The following is a 19748-nucleotide window of genomic DNA, read 5'->3' on the forward strand; positions in this document are numbered from 1 at the left end:
ACTGTGCTGAAACACATTCACAAGCTTGTATATTTATTTTCTGTGTGGAAGGCTTAAAGCATGTTTCTAACTGCTGAATGTGTCTTGAACATCGTAGCCCAACAAATCCAAGATGTTTGGTGTGGAAACAGTACTGTTGGCCAAAAAACAAATGTGGTGTTATACAGTTTTAAACTTGCTTATCTCAGCACAAAACTTTTGATTGCTTTGAACACATGTACGCACAGACTTGGCAAAAATCAGCTCTTCCAAGCTATAATGCTTCAAGTGGTATGAGTTGTGTGGAAAATGAAAAGTTAAAAATTTTCCAAAATTCATATTACTTGAGAACATTATTTGCTTTTATTTTTACTTCAAGTGTTTTTTAGATGAAGTATTTAATTTATTTCTAGACATTAGATTTAACCTGTTTTCTAGTTACATTAAAATCTTTTAAAATTGAAAATAAACTTTTTGATCAGTTTTTGAAATGTTTTGAAGATCCCATGCAAGTACATAATATTGGGATACAAGATTGCAGAAGCTAAAAATTATAACATTACTGCTAACCTTTTACTTATTGTAATAACTTCATGTTAACTTGATTAATTTCTTTATCATGAGTCAGATCGTGTTCAGCATCAACTCTAAATATGATATGCTCATCAAATTTTTCTGAACCCAAATGGGTCTTTAAATCCATTATGTTCCATGTATATTGATTCTACCATCTCCTACCTTTCCTGTTGCATTTTGATCTTGTAGAAATAATTATAAAAGCCACATTCATGAGACATCTTTTTAGAATATAAACATAATCTAATTAGTACTGTTATTTTCATAAAAACTCCACAAGACAAACTGCTGGATCAGTGGAAATATTTCTTAATTTTGTAAAATGAATTGTTTCATTTAAAACATTACTTTTAAAGTGTGCAATCCATAAGTTATAAATATTTTGCCAGTTGTTTACAAACTACTAGCTGTTTTTTGGGTAAAACAATTAATCATGCAAAAGGATTTCAAAAATAGCCTATGAACAAACCCATTTTATCATTCCAAGTGTAAGGTTTTGACGGTAGAAGTCCTCAAGTTGCATATCTTGATGCAAGTATCAAGGTATGTTACTTTTATTCTTAGAAAAGAAAGAGAGCTAAATGTTCATAGATATTCCTCATTTTGAAGTGATAAACTAGAGGACAGGCAGCTACTCAACACCACCCACCACTATCAACTCTTAAGCTACTTTTGTCTGACCAAACAGTGTAATTTGAGTGCTATTTTTATAATGTATCCATGTCTCCAAAGTGAAGAGCATATTTTTGAAGCAACAAGTGATGAATCATAAATCCTGGAACTTTTTGTTAAATTTAGTGCTACTGTGAAATACACTATTTATTTCCATACAATTTGTTATTATATTTGTGTCCCAGGTAACATAAAAACCTACTATTTATTCAACAGCATGAAGAGTGGCCCAGTTGGTTACTGAATAAACAAATCTTTATGGGTTATCATGAGAAATCATCAGAATAATTAAATCAGTGGTTCCCAACGTTTTTTATGCCCCACACCCCTAAAAAATTTTAATATGTTCTTGCACCCCTCACAGTAATTATTTATTAAAGAATAAAGGTAAAGGTGGCTAAAATAAAATTTTATAATTAGTTTTCAATGATATATATAAACAAAAACGAAACATTTGGAAAAAAAAATTCAACAAACTAAAAGTTGCATATACTCTACATGACCTACAAAAAAATAAATTTTCATGTGTACATGAAATGAAATTTCTTTGAAGTTGAAATGTTCAAATGTTCATAAGCCAATTTAAATTTAATGACTTTTGTTCCTGTTTATTTCTTACGAGCTTTTCAAAGATGGTGGCACTTTGTTGCTGATAGCTATCCGCAAGTCTGCCTGTGCACTCAAGCGATTTCTAGATTTTGTCTTGATTGACAAAAGGGCACTAAATCCAAACTCACAAAAGTATGTTGTCGCGAATGGGATGAGCACATTTAGTGCTTTTTCACAAAGTCTTGAAAATGTCTATTCCCGAATGCCAATATTGTTCCAAAGTTTTGCTTTCAAACTGCATTTCAAGAAGGACATCGATTTGTGCACAGTTCAATAAGATCTTCCTTCAGTTCTTCATCAACCGACATATTGTCCAAATTGAAGGAGTATGGATTCATAATCCATTCTTCAGAGGTTTCCAGTTCTGCTCCAAAATATCCATCAAATGACTTTGATAGTATTTCCAAATGATCCACAATTTCTTCACACACACTGATTAGGGACTCATCCTCACCTACCATTTTTTCGAGTGATGGAAAATATGAAAGGTTCCCTCTTTTAACTCATCGACACCAAAGATGTAACTTTTCCTTTAAAGCATTTAACTTTTCACAGCATTTCATTATGTTTATATTTTTCCCTTGAAGAAATACACTCATGTCATTCATACGAGTGAAAATATCACTCACATAGGCTAACATTTGGCTGAATTCTTGTGATTCCATTTCTCCAGGCAGATCATAGTCACGTTCCTTCAGAAAAGTTTTTACTTCTTCTCGCAGTTCAAAGAAGCGAGTTAAAGCTCTCCTCCGTGACAGCCAGCAGACTTCTGTGTGGAAAAGCAAAACTGAATGCTCACTTCCAAAATCTTCACAAAGCAACTTGAATAGGCAGTGGTTCAGAGCGCAACCCCTAATCCAGTTGATGTTTTTGATGCCAAAGCATGTCAATGAAGAAAACAGTGAGTACCTTGGAAGTGCAGAATCTCTTGTTTCATCAATGCAAAAAATCCTGATTTATTTCCTAGCATAGCAGGGGCACCGCAAAGAAGTCCTTCACACACTGGAAGACATCTTTTTCTTTTGTGATTGTTTTCAGATCTTCACAGAACAGAAAATCTTCCATTATGGCACCATCATAGACACACCTCACTAGTGCGATGAGTGAGACTGCAATTTGCAACATCAGTTGTTTCGTCCAATTGGAGAGAGATTTTCAAGGGACTAGCCCTGATATCTGCAATAACTTGGTTCAAAATGTCCGAACTTAAATCACTAATTCGGTTTTGAATAACATTATTTGATAACGGCACTAATTGAAGCTTCTTTGAGGTTTCTTTTCCCAGAACAATTGTTGCCATTTCTAATACACACAGTTTTATCACCTCTTCTGCAATTGTACGGGGCTTCTTTGATTTGGCTACTTTATATGCCACGTGGTATGAAGCCATCAGAAGTGGTTTGTCAGCAGATATAAAACCTAATTTTGGAAGGGTTGCTTGAGAATCAAAGCAGGCCCTTCTACCTTTCAACGATTCAACATCATGGCCTGCAACAGCTGCTCCACCATGCCAGTTGTTGAAGTGTTCCTGCAGCTTAGATGGCTTCAGTTTTGCATTTGAAAGGTCAGTGTTACAAAGCATGCACTGGGGTGTTTGAAGATCCTCAGTTGTTCCAATGCAAGTGAAACCAAACTTCACATAATCATCATTCCATTTCCTTTTCTTTGACATAATGAAGTTTTTTTGCACGAACACAGAATCAACAATGCACTGACTACCATAACATCATGCATGGGTTTATATACTCTGTGAAACTTTCTAGAACATTCTCAAATATGTTTCACATGACGTCATCGATTAATTATGGATACTTCTGGAAGTTTCTCGAGTCATGATCACGTGAATACATAACATAAATAAATAATAGACACTTTATGATGGCGTTCACGAACATAACCTAATTAGTTGTGCTGAGTATTTAGGTCACATTTATGTTTCGTGTTGTTTGTTTACAGTTGTACATTAAGATTTCGGTAGAAACGATAGTTTATTGTGACAAGGTAAAAAGCTACGTCTGTAACAAGTAAAATAAGAAATAAAAATCAAACGTAATTTTTTAATATATAGGACAGTACTCTTAATATATATATTAAAAAAAAACTTAAATGTTATCTCGCACCCTTGGTTGGGAATCACTGAATTAAATGGATTACTGGTTTAAGATTTTATTTTAAAACCATAGACCTATATACTTTAAAAAAGCATCTTCAACTTTTGGCAGCATTTTTCTGATGTAAAAACAGTACTGATAATTTCATGTTAATAATACTTCAAATAATAATGCATTCCTTGGAGGAATGCAGTTCCACATTTTGTTTTATAGGGTGTTAGTTTAAAGCTATTGAAGGGCTACCTATGCTAGCCATCCCTAATTTGAAACTGATAGATTAAAGGGAATGAAGGTAGTTAACAGCAAACACAACTAACTACTGGGCTACTCTTATTTGGCAAAACATGCCAGTGAAGACAAAGTACAAAGCATGTTTTATTTTTAGCAACAGAATGCTAATGATGGGACCCACAATAGAACAGACTTGGCCCAATAAGCAAAATATTTAGTGACTAGAAAGAAAATGCATTTTGACTTACAACACAAATTCAAACATGATTTCTGCAACACAAATTAGAAACAAATACATAATATTTTTATAAAACTCCAAAACTATTGAGAGCATAAATATAATTATTATGTTAATTTAGACTTGACTTGTTTCGATGGTTCTTTACACTAAAATATATTGTTTGAGAATTGGGAGAAGGGTTATTTATATACATTTTTTTCTTGCTAGCAATGAATTTCAAAATGTTGAACAATTGCACTTAAATAAATGTCAGTACATTAGTTTATGAGTTTGTTCTGTAGCAAAAAGGAGATTAAACTTAAAGTTTCAGTGTTGTAAGTTTTTAAACATATTCCTGCTCCCCTGGAGGAACAGTAGATTAGAAAAACAGATTTCAAAAGATAACTGAAAGCAAAATGTGGGTTTTTACAAGATTTGAACTTATTAATGTAGGTCAAAAGTTAAAGCCAAAAGAACCATTTCAGATTTTTTGTCTTATTTATTGAAAAGTAATAAAACAAAACAAAACGTCTATTCAAGGACCATGATGATAAAAATGTCCAAATTGTAAGGTAGAAAATAGAAAATTGTATTCAAACATAATACAGTAACATCTGTCTTTAATTACATGTACAAATACCTAAGTAAATTCCTCAAAGTTTTAGACTTATTAGTAGTTGTAAAAACGTCTTTCATCAAGTTTATACTTAATTATACAAGACTCATGATTATAATTTATGCTTCACAATGAAAAATAGAAAACAGTAACTGATGAGGATAATACAGAATGATTTACAAGTAGTTGACATATCAAAATAAGAACTTTTTAAAGTCAAGTGAAATATGATAGAATCATTTCCCAGATAATCAAAAATAATTTTTATAATAATTAAAATAAATTCTAGTTCTATGAAAAATTGTGAAAGGTACAAACAATAAAATAATAGTAACCTACAGATTTTTTAATCATTTGTATTTTCTTGTTTTTACTTTCCCACACATAAATGTTTATTAATTACACCTGCCACACAAAATATTAATTTTTATTCAGTGAAACTAACTTAAAATATTCAATAATGTAGAAAAAAACATTAATATCACTAAATCTGTTTAGTTCTGAACAACAAAATATTTACTTTTATAGACAAAACTATACTAGTGAAATTTCTACAGAGTTGTGAAGAATGCACTTTTCACTGTACTATAATTTAAAGTGTTCTTCTTTTAAGTGAGGACACAGTTGATTTACAAAACCCTGCCATTTTCTTCCCTTTTTGTGTTTTTCCCAATTCTTGTTTAAACTGATGTCTGAAAAAAACAACAATATATGTCCAGTGTTACTACTGACCTTAGTCTGCACTTTCATGCAAACTAAATATGCATACAAGTGTTATAACAGACTTGAATTTTTGAGGTAAAGACCATGAATTATGATAAACTGTTCTGAACTAATGCATATGTAAGAAAAACTTTTTGTATTTAACAGTAGTTTTCACTTTTCACAAAATATAACTTCTTAGAAACAAAATAAAATCACATACATCACAAAACTGTTTTATTTGATATAAGAGTTTTTGCTTACTGTAAAGTACCAGAAAATAAACATATCAAAATAAACACAGCTATGTAAGTTGAACCACTCAGAGTTACTAAAAATAAAAAATATAAGAGCTGCCATGTTTTATGCAAACAATAATATTATATCAGGTAATTATATTTTTTTTTTTAGAAATAAAGTACAACCATTTACTACTTACAATACAATCAGGTTCAAAAGAGAAGCAAAAATAAGATGAAGTTCAATGATAAAACCTTAATCTAACAATTTTCTACTGTTAATTCTTAGAAAAGAAATCAATGTAAATGTATACTTTAAAAAAATCTAAATTAGATGTACAATTGACATCTTTCCATCATGAGACAAAAATATACTAATATCTACTTACATTACTTTTACAAAAAAAAGTATAAATCAAACACAATTAAATTATTATGTTGTAAGTTCTTGGTTATTAATTACAGTTATTTCAGGTTTTCATAAGAAATCCATCAAGCACTGGAAATGCCTACAAACAGTATGTCATTTATGAATGTCTCAACCTTATAGGAGTGTCATGTTACAAAAATAACAATAATTTAAAAATGAGAATTAGAAACCATAACAAATACCAGTTGCAACGCTACATTCATGGTTGGCACACCCTGATGCACAGAATATTATGCTATTGTTTGCATTATTCATATTCATGTAGTTGATTACTGCTTGATTATGACTATACTCTGGAGTGGAAACTTATCTAATTAACAATGGTTATAATTAACCGAACATGTATGGGCTAAGTACATTGAATCAAACTGCATACGTTATTAGAAATATTGTCCAAACCTTTGAATTTACTATGTGTATCTGATAAAACGTATGAAGCTTTTAGTAAAATGTATAAATTTGTTATACACAAAAAATAAAATGTATTACAAAAATATTTGTACTAAAGATATGTCAGTCTGACTTAGATTTGATATACTAGAAAGCAAGATTGTGATTAGGAGAAGTACAAGTTTCTGTATGGTACTTTTGTAATCTCTAGAGTATTTGAAATACATACCTACAATTATTTTCAGTATCCCTACATACTGTATTGGGTACTTACTCTTTCTACAATGCACTGTGACTAAAACATTATAGGGTAAAATGAACAGTTCATAGCTCTGATATTAAGTGCATAATACCATACTGAATGGCGTTCTGTAAAAAAGATTGATTGTTGTATATCAACTTTGACCCCAACCATAAATACAAGGTCAAACAACTTTAACAATTAAAGTACTAGAGCCTGTAATGTTTGATTAGTATTAAAAATGTTTGAGACTTGAAACTTATTGAATACACAATTATTTTACACACTTTTTGTGAATGTACTCATTTGCATTAATCAATCTTGACTTAACTTCAGCCATCCTTGATTTGCCTTTTAAAACATAATACATAACAGGAAATTCTTGTGCAAGTATAAGCCTGGTTTTGAAAACTAGTTTAAAACTAACTAATTTTAAAATGTAGGCTAAACAGAAAAAATAAAAACTTAAAGCTAATAAGTATACTATGTTAAATACAAACATCACTTATATGGATATTTTTAAACAAAACTGTATTTTATTTTATTTGTATTAGTTGTATTAAACCCAAATAATATTTTAGAGATAAATGTAAATTAGATTTTTGTTGTTTAACCTTTATCAATACTTTTACTAACTCTTTTGTATTTCCAATCTATAAAACCACATCCACAATGCCAATACATTTCTGTTATCTATCAACTTGGCAGCGTTATATTCACCTGTCACCCCTTGTGTCTTTACGAATGTATTTCATAGGTCTAGCACAAGTAGTATTCATTTTAATATTAATATTGTGCATTCTTAGTAAATAATATTTCTAGATAGTACAATCCGATAAAAATGAGGTTGGGTACTTTTGTACTTTCTGCTTGAGATAAATAAAAATACATAAAATAAATAGCTGAATTTACCCTTTAATAGCCACAAAGTATACTTTTCCCAATAAATTAACAATAATACTAATATTACTAATCAAAATACCTTGACTGCCAACGTCTTCCAAAATTCCACACTCTGCCAAATGATGGCAGCCATTCTCCAGAGTTTGGTGTGTTATGGTCAAAGTTAGCACCAACTCTTTTAGGGTTTAAGTGTCTTTTACTCTTCTTTGAAACTATCATTTAATACAAAAAAAAATACATTCAACAGTCATGCTGCTTCCAAAATGAAAAATTTTGCTTCCAAGTTGAGTCTTAACATTTTACTATTGCATTAGAAATCCTATTCTTTACTAAAAAACTACAAAATGACATAGAAAACAGACACATCTGAAAACTCATTTTAGAAATTGTAATTGTACTAGACAATTTGCATGAATGAAAGAGGTTAAAACAAACAAAATATTTCTTCTAATTTACAGGAAAAAGAACATAATGCAACAAGTTATTTGAGTAACATAATTTTTTCAGAAGAGTGTACTGTCATGAAAACAATAAGCAATAAATAGAAAATAATTCTTTTGAATGCTTCAGCTCTTCTCATTGAATACACCTTGACTGCTCTTTTTTTGTTTGTATTTTTTATCCTTCTGCACCATTTTATTCTTGCATCTATCTATAATTTTCTGTTTAACAACTTGTTCTTTAATGTTTCACATCTGTTTCTGAATGCTGATTATAGGATTTTTGGCTGTCAATGGTGGCACTTTTAAAAACAGAAAGAAATGAATATTTTGAACAATGTTTGTTACATTAGATTATATTGGATTATTGCTCACGGAAATGTATGTATAACGTACAAAATAGCACAGATATTTAAGAGGAACTTGTCTTTCATGTTCAAACTGAAAACATCTGTTACATGTGCCTATATTGTGACAATTTCTAAATCTGGTTGCAATATAAAAACTATCACAGAAATTAATTTATATTCTGCAGGCTTATTTGTTTTAAACTTTTTATATTAAAGTCAATATTTTAAAGATAAATTTCTTATAATTTATAACTTTTAGTTTGCAGTAGAACAAAAACCAAGTAAATGACTTGTAGTAAGTGACTCGTACATTTAAATAATGAACAACAACACAAAATATTCTGTATTCTGTAATTCATAAAATACAAATCTAACTATTTTTTCATCCTACCATGTTTTAAAAATTCTTCTGCAGTAGGCCCAATCAAATCTTTAGACCTGTGACCAACAGGTAATACATATAAAGAATTTTTTTCTTCCTGGTCATTTTGCAGCCATGGAGGAAGTGCTCCTGTAAATATATTTTTCTCTGTTCTTGCTGTCTGAAAATAAAAAAACGTGTTCATTTCTCAGATTTACAGGTACTTAATATCAAAAATATATCAATATAGCAATAAAAATGAAAAAACTTATAACAGGTATATTTTACTAAAACTACTTTGTGCAAAAAATTATTAACATATTGATTATTACTTATTTATAAAGAATAAAAGCTGTTAGTTACAAGTAAAAATTATGCATATCTTAATAGAATATAGGAATTAAAACATTAAATACTAATGGTTAAACAGATTATGCATATTTTTCCATGAAAAATATTTCATAACAAACATATAAAGATGTGCAAGATTTACTTAATGTAATAAAATGAACTGTTATTTTTAAGTTATATATGATTACATAAAGTTCTGAATAATTAATGTTACTAACAAAGCAGAGCTTAAACCCATATATTCATAATTCAATTTGTATTGAGTTGTATTGTATTAGTGTAAAAAATTATCTAAAAACTACCCTTCACATAATCACCTACTTCATTTAGTTAATTTAATATTATTGGTTACAATGTTTAAAATACTTTAATATCATGATTAATCATTTTTACACTAACAAAAGTTTAACACTGTTAGGTTAGTATAATGATCTAAGATTTGTTTAAATCTCTACTGCTGAATCTTGTGAGATATTAGGATAAAGAAAAATCAAAAAGTTATGAAGAGATAATACTCAACTGAATATTCAATGCTTTCTAATCTATTGAGGCTTCAGTTTTAATTCATTACTATTACTTAGTGTAATTCATATTAACATAAATTATCTTAAGCATTGCTAGGGTTTTCCCTTCAAACACATCAAAAGGAATATATTAAATATAAAAGAACTGATTCTTAATGAGTGGTAAAAGCAAAATACAAGAGCTTTACTAAATATACTGATCAAAGCATGTTTTATATTAAGAGTGCACTAAAACATAATTAGGGCAACTTAAGTGTTAATGTATGCCCATATATATCACTTGAGATTACAAAGCATTTTACTACACTTCCATTGTGTTAATTCAAACAAAATTTGCAACTTTAGCAACAAAAAGAAGTTGAGTAATTATCACTAAAAGGACATCAGTCAGGTCTTGACCTTTCATCTTGTATAATCTTCTAACACAAATCACCCACAAGCTACCCTACAGTTAATAATAAAAAAAAGTCCTTCCAGCTGTACTTGCAAGTGCAGAAGAATCTCCCTTTTGTTTGTGTGTGTGTGCACATGTATTCAGCTCCACTGAAAATCACTACTAACAAAAATGTCTGAATGAATGAAATGTATGAATCTGCCTTTCTAAAATAAATTTATTTAAATCTAATTTTGATACTATCAATTTATGTTTTAAACAAAGTGCTATATTTTTTATATGATTGTGTAGTTAGAATCACAACTCAAAAAAGAGGAAAATGGGTTTGGAATAAAAGAAAAAACAGCATCCTTTATCAGTTTGAAAACAAAGACTGGACAAAAGTTGTAGGTCATATTACGTATAAAAATCTGTCCCAGAGACCTACTGATATAAAAACAGGTAACTGTTATTACAGTAAAACCTACCTAAGCCAGAAACTACATAGGGCAGATACCCATACAAGCCAGAAATATCAAAATTTTGCAGTATCATCTTAAGATTTCCCTTATAAAAGGCCCTCTATATGAGGGAACCTGTAGAACATGTACAGAAAACTATCTTTCACTTACCTCATCTATCAACAAGTACGATTAGTACTTTAGTAAGGAAGAAAAAAAATCTTTGATTAAATATTAATTTCTTATTTAATTATAATTTCTTTAAATATTAATAAATTCTTGTTTAATTAATAATTTGTTTAAACATTCAAATGCTCGTTTAGTCTTTCAACCTCCATGTATAATCAGTTCTACAACCACCATATAATGGAATTATACAGTGTATAAAACTGAAATACAGATAAATTATGCTTCAGCATGTTATTACAAACATGGATGACTGTAAGAGAGTGTCTAAAATGACCATGAAAATTGGCATGTTAGATGCAATTGCATTTTTAAGTCATTCAATCAAATGCATAAAAGATGAATGGGTAACAAAGTGATTTTGAAACTGTGGATTTATTCTTGATAATGTGGGGAAGTTGTTTGTTGTGACAATTCTAATGAAATCCAAACTTAGATTGAGAATATTGATGCAGATAGTTTTGTGAATGTTGACAAGAACATTTTAACAGAAATTGATGAAATTGATTTAAAATCTATAACAGAATTGCAAGATGGTAACAGTGTGAGGTTCAGAAGATGAACAAAATGGAAAAGATAGTGAGGAAATAGAAATTCCTACTTCAACGCAAGTGTTAAGTTATATTAATGCTATCAAATTGTATGCAAAAATGAAGGGGGAAAATGAACTTCATGAAAAGGCCATAGAATTGGTGTTCTCTTGTAACCGCATGAGAAAGCCCATTAAATAAAACAGTTGAAATTAGACACTTTCTTCAAATAAATTTAAGTTTTTGTGTTCTTATGTATATTTTGAATGTCTATTTTTGTTCTTATTCTAATAAATATAGCATAAACAGTATAATAACTTTATTCACAAATGTCTTACTTCCCTTGAGTCAAGCAAGTGCAGCATTCTGCTCAAAAATTATATGCAATTAAGGAAATGCACGTTCACTGTGTCTAAGCCAGAAATTTTACTCGGCCCCATGTGATTCCACCTTATACAGGTTTTACTGTATAAGCTAACATGTCACATAAAACAACAAGTATTTGCAAACCCATCAGAAAAGACAATATCTAAAACAAGAATGACAAACAAAGCAAAATATCTGACTATACACTCCCAGTTTTTCAACTGGTGGTAACTTGGAGAACATCCTATCCATAGAGAAAGCATAAAAAAAAACTTTAAAAGGAATATCAAAGAGCCACATTATAGATGGTGAACATGAAAATTGCCCACTGAAACAATCTGTTACTACAATGACAGGATTATCCTTGTATGTATGTTTGAGAAAGGAAATAAACATAATCTTACAAGAGTGATTTTACAAGGTTGGCTCTTACCTTACTGTTAGATTGTACATTTGTTTGTATTAATACAAAAATATTTATCTTTAAGTCCTAAGAAGCTTCTACATGATCATCATTGGAAAAATGAAACACAAATTGTTTAATTGCAGCATAGTATAAATAAAAGGTTGTAAAAGTCAAAACACCTGTTTGAACAATGCTATTGTAAAGAAAAAAAGCTGTTCAACAATATGATTGTAGGTGGGTCATTTCATGTCAAATCATCCAGGGGGCTGCAGGTGACCCCCACAGAATGCTTTGAAAAAATTCACATGTGCTCATCTACCCATATAATGAAAAATTGCCAGTAAAAAAAAGCAGTAATTCCACAGCAGATTTGTTTATAAGGATATTGAGTTCATTACTGGTCTTAGTAATGTTTTAAAATATCTTATGTGATCTATAGTGCCATAATCCCACAAGTATGTTCAGAAATATTTGACTTGGTTCTTCCTTTCATATCTGCATGTTCATTTTAACAAATTGAGAGCCATCTAGCGAACAAATAGAACATGGATTTATAAGCTGTATTTGATACTTTTACTGGCAGAATCCTATTCTTAAACCTGAAAATTTTGTAATTGATATTTAGGGTCTACAATACATCTTATGAAGGTAAATTCTTGAACAACTTCATACAGTTGAATATTCACCATATACTGACAAGCAAGATCTGTATGTGAAGTTTTAAATACAAGTTTGTTTGTTTTTTTTACTTTATACCATTTTAAACTGTGTGTATTTTTTTCTATTTCCACTATACTGGACTATCAGACTGTCTTGCTGGATACCAATATCTCTTTATACCAAAAAAAAAAAAAAAAATCTCTTATTTGGGACATATTTCATCTTTCCTGTGTATGTTGGCAACCATTTGCCTATTCCATTCATATTTGGGGTATTAAGTAGATCTATCAATATCAAAGTCAACTTTTATTTGATCCTACACGAGTAATTTGGATCTCATCTGAAAAAAACTTTCTTTTTATTTCTGGAATAGTCATTTTAAAACATAAATGATTCTTCTAGGACTTTTTATTGAGCAGTTTATATTTTATTACTGGTCGTTTCATTTTGTTTAAAACATTGGCGTGTGTGTGATACAACCTGAGCAGATTATTGTGTTTATTCAGGACTGTATATTATCTCAACTGAAGTGAGGTATGGTAGAGTTCCTTTCTTATTTAATCTTTGCATCTGATAGATTGAAGTGCACATATCACAACCTTTTCTGAAGTTACATCAAATATAACTACACTACTATATCAACAACATATATATTTGGCATCAAAAATGACTATTTCAAAAATAAAAAGAAAGTTTTTTCTGATGAGATCCAAATTACTAGTGTAGGATCAAATGAAAGTTGACTTTGATATTGATAGACCTACTTAATACCCCAAATAGGAATGGAATAGGCAAATGGTTGCCAACATACACAGGAAAGATGAAATATGTCCCAAATAAGAGATTTTTTTTTTTTTTGGTATAAAGAGATATTGGTATCCAGCAAGACAGTCTGATAGTCCAGTATAGTGGAAATAGAAAAAAATACACACAGTTTAAAATGGTATAAAGTAAAAAAAAACAAACAAACTTGTATTTAAAACTTCACATACAGATCTTGCTTGTCAGTATATGGTGAATATTCAACTGTATGAAGTTGTTCAAGAATTTACCTTCATAAAAAGATGTATTGTAGACCCGAAATATCATCTACAAAATTTTCAGGTTTAAGAATAGGATTCTGCCAGTAAAAGTATCAAATACAGCTTATAAATCCATGTTCTATTTGTTCACTAGATGGCTCTCAATTTGTTAAAATGAACATGCAGATATGAAAGGAAGAACCAAGTCAAATATTTCTGAACATACTTGTGGGATTATGGCACTATAGATCACATAAGATATTTTAAAACATTACTAAGACCAGTGATGAACTCAGTATGATTATAAACAAATCTGCTGTTTAATAAATTGAGATCACAGCTTAATCAGCAAGCTCTGCCATGAAATTACTGCTTTAAATATGAAATGTTTAAGCTATGAATACTTGCATAATACTATACTGAGAAGTCTTTCAATTCATGCTAAAATGGGTTGTTGCTCTTTTGGAAGACAGATTATGGTAGATAAGTTTATCATAAATAAACTAGTGATTAAAGCTTATATTTAAAATTAGCTTTTATTCAAAGAAATGTACTTTAGCTTACAGTACAAAAATTAAAGGTTTGAATACTTTGGTTAGAACAACATAGATGGCCCATTGTACAGTTTTAAGCTCGCAAACAAAAAGAAAAATTAATCTTATAATAAGAGTTAACAATAGGTTATTCTGTATGAAAAGAGTTCTCTATTTACTTGTTGAAAATAATTTAGTTGCTTTTTTTTTTTTCAACCTGGATGTGCTAATTTTAAATTTGTTACAGTGTATGCACCTGGTAAAGATAGTGTTAGGCTGATAATATAAACACTCATATTTGTAACAAGTAGTTTATTTGGAATATTACCCTTTTATTGTAATTTCTTTTATTTTTCCTTTTTAATATATACAAGTTTTAAAGTAATTACAGGAAATTTAAGTTATTAATTCAAAAAAGCTTGGTAAATTAAAAAACTAAAACAACATGGTAGTAGTCCAAATAATTTACTTAATACAAAGATTTCTTCACTTTTTTACTAAAATGAAAATGTCATTAAATTTAATTTCAACACGCACATTTACAAGATACTGAAGAAAGAAAGATTTGTTTTATCCAATCTTTGGAATCCCCTACATTATCATATGCTGCTATCTGAATCAAGTTATTGTAAGAATGTGATAAATGCCACATATGCATGGCAGAAGAACTTGCCTGGCACTGAGTATGAAAACAATCTATGAATATTAATATAGTTAATATTATATAATAATTATATATTATATAATAATTACATTATGTCATGCCAATCATCTATTATTCTATCTTTTACTTATATTTCTTCAGAGTGTAAATATATATGTTGGACTTATAATTATTCTACAGTAGATGTCTGTAAATATTTGGCAATAAAGTCTATGACAAATGAAAAGCATGAACTTCACTTGCTTACAAATATATAAATATTCAAAACTAGTTTAATGTACAAACAACAAATTCTTTATGTTATAGTGATCACAGGTATATCATTAACAGTATATATAGTTTATTCTTCTTATCAAAAGTCTGCTTAGGCCTATTCAATTATTTTAGAATTTCAGTTGACAAGACAAACTACCTTTCCCTATTTCTATCATGCTAGTAACCAGTGGATAATTCATTTACATTTAAGGCACAAGTTACCACAGTTGTATACTGCTCTCTCAGTAATTGTTTGGAACAAGTTTCAAACACAACTTCCAATAATCTTGTATTTTTAGCTCTCTTATAATAAAAAACAAACAAACTGAATTATCATACAGTATTCATTCACAAACTAAACTAATAATATCTACATTAAACAGTCTTTTATATCATGATAAACAGAAGAAAATGTTTTTATTTCAAAGCAACGAGCTTTAACACATCACTTAACAAGTTCTTGTGTAGTTCTCGTTTCCTATGGTGTTCATAAAACTTCATGAGATGGCAAAGCTTTGTGCCATCAGGTTAAAGTAGTTCAACAACACATGTGTTGTTTGTTTCAGTACAAAGGATCATATCTTTCACACTAACAATGCCTTATTATACATTTCATACCCATTTCAGTACAAATTTGAAGCAAAACTACAGAATATGTATCTTTATAGAAAATCTTAAACTAATCTTGTGTAAGTTATTTTTTCAATCTCTTATGTTTACTGGTCTGAAGAAGGAAATGTATTATCAACTACTCCTAACTGAAACTTAAATCACAATCCACTTTTTTATCTTTTTACAACTAAAATATTTCTATTTTTCAAATAAGTAAACAAACTGGTAGATAGATTACTGAATACTTAAAACATAAACACCTTTATCAGGCTGGTTCATTACTACAAATTTAAGTATTCAAATTACATGAAATAACTGAAATACAACATCTTAATTCAATTATGTGTATCTGGATATTCCAACCAAAAATTGCGCTATTTGCTATACAACAACACGTCATATTTTTATAAATAACAGGCTTGTTTCTAGTTTTGGCCTCATGTGGCACTTGCACCACATGTGTATTAGGTCAGTCGCACAAGTTTAAAAGGCAATTTCCTCATGACTAACTAGTTCCTAAACATGTTTTTAATAAATTATCAGGCAATTAATTCACACACCATCAGTGCATGATGCAGATTCAATTTTGTGTTTCACCCTTTACTTCAGTCCAAACAGAAAAGTGGTCATTCACTTGCCAATATGGTTATTTTTTAATCAAATACATTAACATTTTTGAATTAAGTAAAATAGCAAATATATTTGTTACTTTTCCTATTAATTTAACACTTTCATATCATGTACTCTAAATTTCACTTATTCTGAAATAAATTTATATTTACAGACCTTAGTAGTTATTTCGCAGAAAATCGTTAAAGGTGACTAAAGAGGCATTAACAACAAAACTGTAAGAAGAAGAAAGTATTAAATACAGATGTTTTGTTCAAGAGAACTAAGACTTACTACATTCACACATCATACAATATCACTTACATTTCTGATGTTGAAAACTTCATTGTGATACACTGAAGTTGACGCAACTGGTTGCGAGTCACCGGTTAGCATGAGAGGAAGTTGTTCTACAGCATACTAATACAAATTTTGAAAAGAAAATATTATTTATTATTCAATAGAAGACAGTTAGTTTACGGTCATTTTATGCAAGTTTTATGAATATACCACTTTAATATTTAAATCAGTGAAATAATATTTTTTAACACTGTCATAAAAAATAATCTATATGAATATATTTTATATAAAATCATACAACACTGCTCTTCCATTTCAGTTGTAAAGAACCTTAAATAAACTTCATAATTACTATATCAACAGCTCATAACTAGTTCATGAAGAAATTCTACTGCTTTAGAGTTCTTCCAGAGAAAATGCTTTGTTCCTTTATACAATACTTAATGACATTTGATTACATTTTCTATTACATGCCAAAGTAGTTTTAGCTTACTGTAATTGCATAGTTCTACCTATTATTCAGAAGGATAGCACACATTTGTATTTTTGTTTTACACTAATGTTTTAAACATTTTATTAAATAGAGCTAAATCACACTTCAGCCATTGTTCAAAATTAAACTCCATGAACAATGCAAATCTTAAAACAGACATGCTCAACAAGTGTGTTAGACACAATACTGATTATCCAGGATATATTGTGTTTTCTAGGCTAATTTCTTTTCACAAAGTACATTTTCAAGTAGTATAACTCTTACAGGTCAAAAACATTCAAAATGGCAGAAAAATACCAAGTCTCCTCTTACAACAGAAGAGAACTTATTACTTTCAATGCAATATATGGCCTTTTGCATCTTTTCATTCTATGTACAGGATATTGTTACATACTTTGATACACATATAGCACAGGAACCATTCTCTGTTACAATGATGTGCAAATACAAATATATTAGTACTTCAAGTATAATTCAGAAAACAATATCTGCTTGTGATAATCAATGTTCATTGTCCATAAGATTTGACTTTACAATTTTTTATTACTTGTGGTAAACTGCTTATAGACAATTTCACTAATTTAAAATGTAGTATTTACACCCAGCTGGTCTTGTTATCCTTAGAATTTATAGTCAAAACGTCATGCAGGCAGTTGAAGAGAACAAACAGTGAATTCTTCAAATACTACTATATACACTTCTCACTTAAAACTTAAACTGAGCTATTACCAGTCTTGCAGTGATAAAATATCCACTGTATATTATTCAGATAATACAACTATGAAAGAAATATAGCTTACATAAGCATAAAGGCTGGTTCTAATCATGTAGCATTCAATTTTCACCCAAATGGCTTTCTTTAACTGCAGATTATCAGCAAATATTAAGAAATGAAAGAATCAGATAGATAGTGAAAAGTAAGGAGTTAAAATATGTGTTTATAAATTTTGATACCTAGATTTTGAGCCAAAAGTTGACAGGTGAAAATACAATTTTTCAGAATTTAGTGTCAATTTTATTCTTAGACATTAAAAAAATATTGTTTATTTCATACATTAATTTTAAATAATATACCAAACTAATCCCAAAAACAAATCTAACAGTCATGAACAGCTTGACATAAAGAACTTTGTGGCATAACGCATACCTCACTCTTTGTGTTTTGAACAAGTTGCATTCGTTGTTGTTCAACAAAACGAATATGATCAATGTCCTACAAGAAACAAAAAAGCAGCATAAAGACATGTATAAAACAATAATATAATAAAATACAATGGTCCTTGAAATATTTATTACATCTATCCCAAAACATTGTCATACACAAGTCTCTTGAAAAAAAATTAACCAAACCCACATACATCAGGGTGAGTTGGAACATGCAACTCCAAAATTTTGTAGCTTACATGAAGCTAGCCAAACAGGTAATAGTTGTCAACTAACTTTAAATGTTATTTGGTGTGAAGCTTGCAACATGCAAGTTTTAATTAATTCCATGTGCTTAAAGTATTTCCTTATCAAAAAGTACATAAATTTAAGAAGAATTATTGTAAGAATAATACTCAGAGCTAATTTTAAGTCTTTCCATGCACAGAGTTGAAATAATTTATTATAAATTCATAAAACAGATACTTTCCAGATGTGAATACTGTTATTTCGAACTATATATAGCTTATTGAAATTTTTTTAAAAATAACCTTTGAAAGTTATAATTTTTCTTTACTAAAAATGTATTCCTGATAGGTGCTTCCCTTTTCTCAAAATATTAGCTTTTCCTGTTTTGTGCTCCACTATATATGAAAACCTTTTTTTTTTATAATTCATGCCACAAGCCTTCCACACATACACCCCCATTGTAATCAAAGATTTCAACATGTTTCTCATGCAACTCATCATGCATCATCTGTCCACCAATTGAAGAGCACTATTAAGACATAAGACATGTGACTCCCTCTATATGCAATGACTGAACAATCATTTTGAAGTTCCGTAAAAGATGCAAGTACCAGAAGATTGTGAGGAGGAAAGTGGGAAGTGTAAGTTAAGAAAAGTACTTATCAAAAATACATTATCAGTACAGGAAAATTAGAACTTCCGATAAGGTGCTGAAGGACAAGTGAAACAAACAGCACAAAGTAATGAGCTCAAATGGAGTTGAAAGACCAGATACCTAGGTTACCAACATATCTGGAAAGAATGGATCAGAATAGTAAAGATTAGAAAAATGGAAACTGTGGGATAAGGCTGCCTGATAACTCATTATAGAGGAGACCAAAGACCCTTTCTCAAAAAGCCATGTAAGAATCTCAGAAATACCAGCAACTGTAGAACAAGAA

The 19748-nt window shown here is 29.6% G+C and overlaps 1 protein-coding gene across 2 annotated transcripts in view; it reads right to left on the reverse strand.

The window, feature by feature from the left end:
- Nucleotides 1–4877: 4877 nt before the first annotated feature.
- The window catches only part of LOC143237931 (centrosomal AT-AC splicing factor-like), a 37261-nt gene continuing 22390 nt past the window's right edge, over nt 4878–19748 (reverse strand). For both annotated transcript variants that reach the window (XM_076477689.1, XM_076477690.1), the window contains 5 exons: nt 18563–18628; nt 16947–17042; nt 9101–9251; nt 7999–8131; nt 4878–5706 (listed from right to left, as the gene is read on the reverse strand). In XM_076477689.1, the coding sequence (XP_076333804.1) occupies nt 5607–5706; nt 7999–8131; nt 9101–9251; nt 16947–17042; nt 18563–18628 (546 nt within the window). In that variant the 3' untranslated portion in view covers nt 4878–5606. The remainder of the gene's footprint in view (nt 5707–7998; nt 8132–9100; nt 9252–16946; nt 17043–18562; nt 18629–19748) is intronic.

Source organism: Tachypleus tridentatus, chromosome 13 (assembly GCF_004210375.1).
Source record: "Tachypleus tridentatus isolate NWPU-2018 chromosome 13, ASM421037v1, whole genome shotgun sequence".
Taxonomy (NCBI): Eukaryota; Metazoa; Arthropoda; class Merostomata; order Xiphosura; family Limulidae; genus Tachypleus; species Tachypleus tridentatus.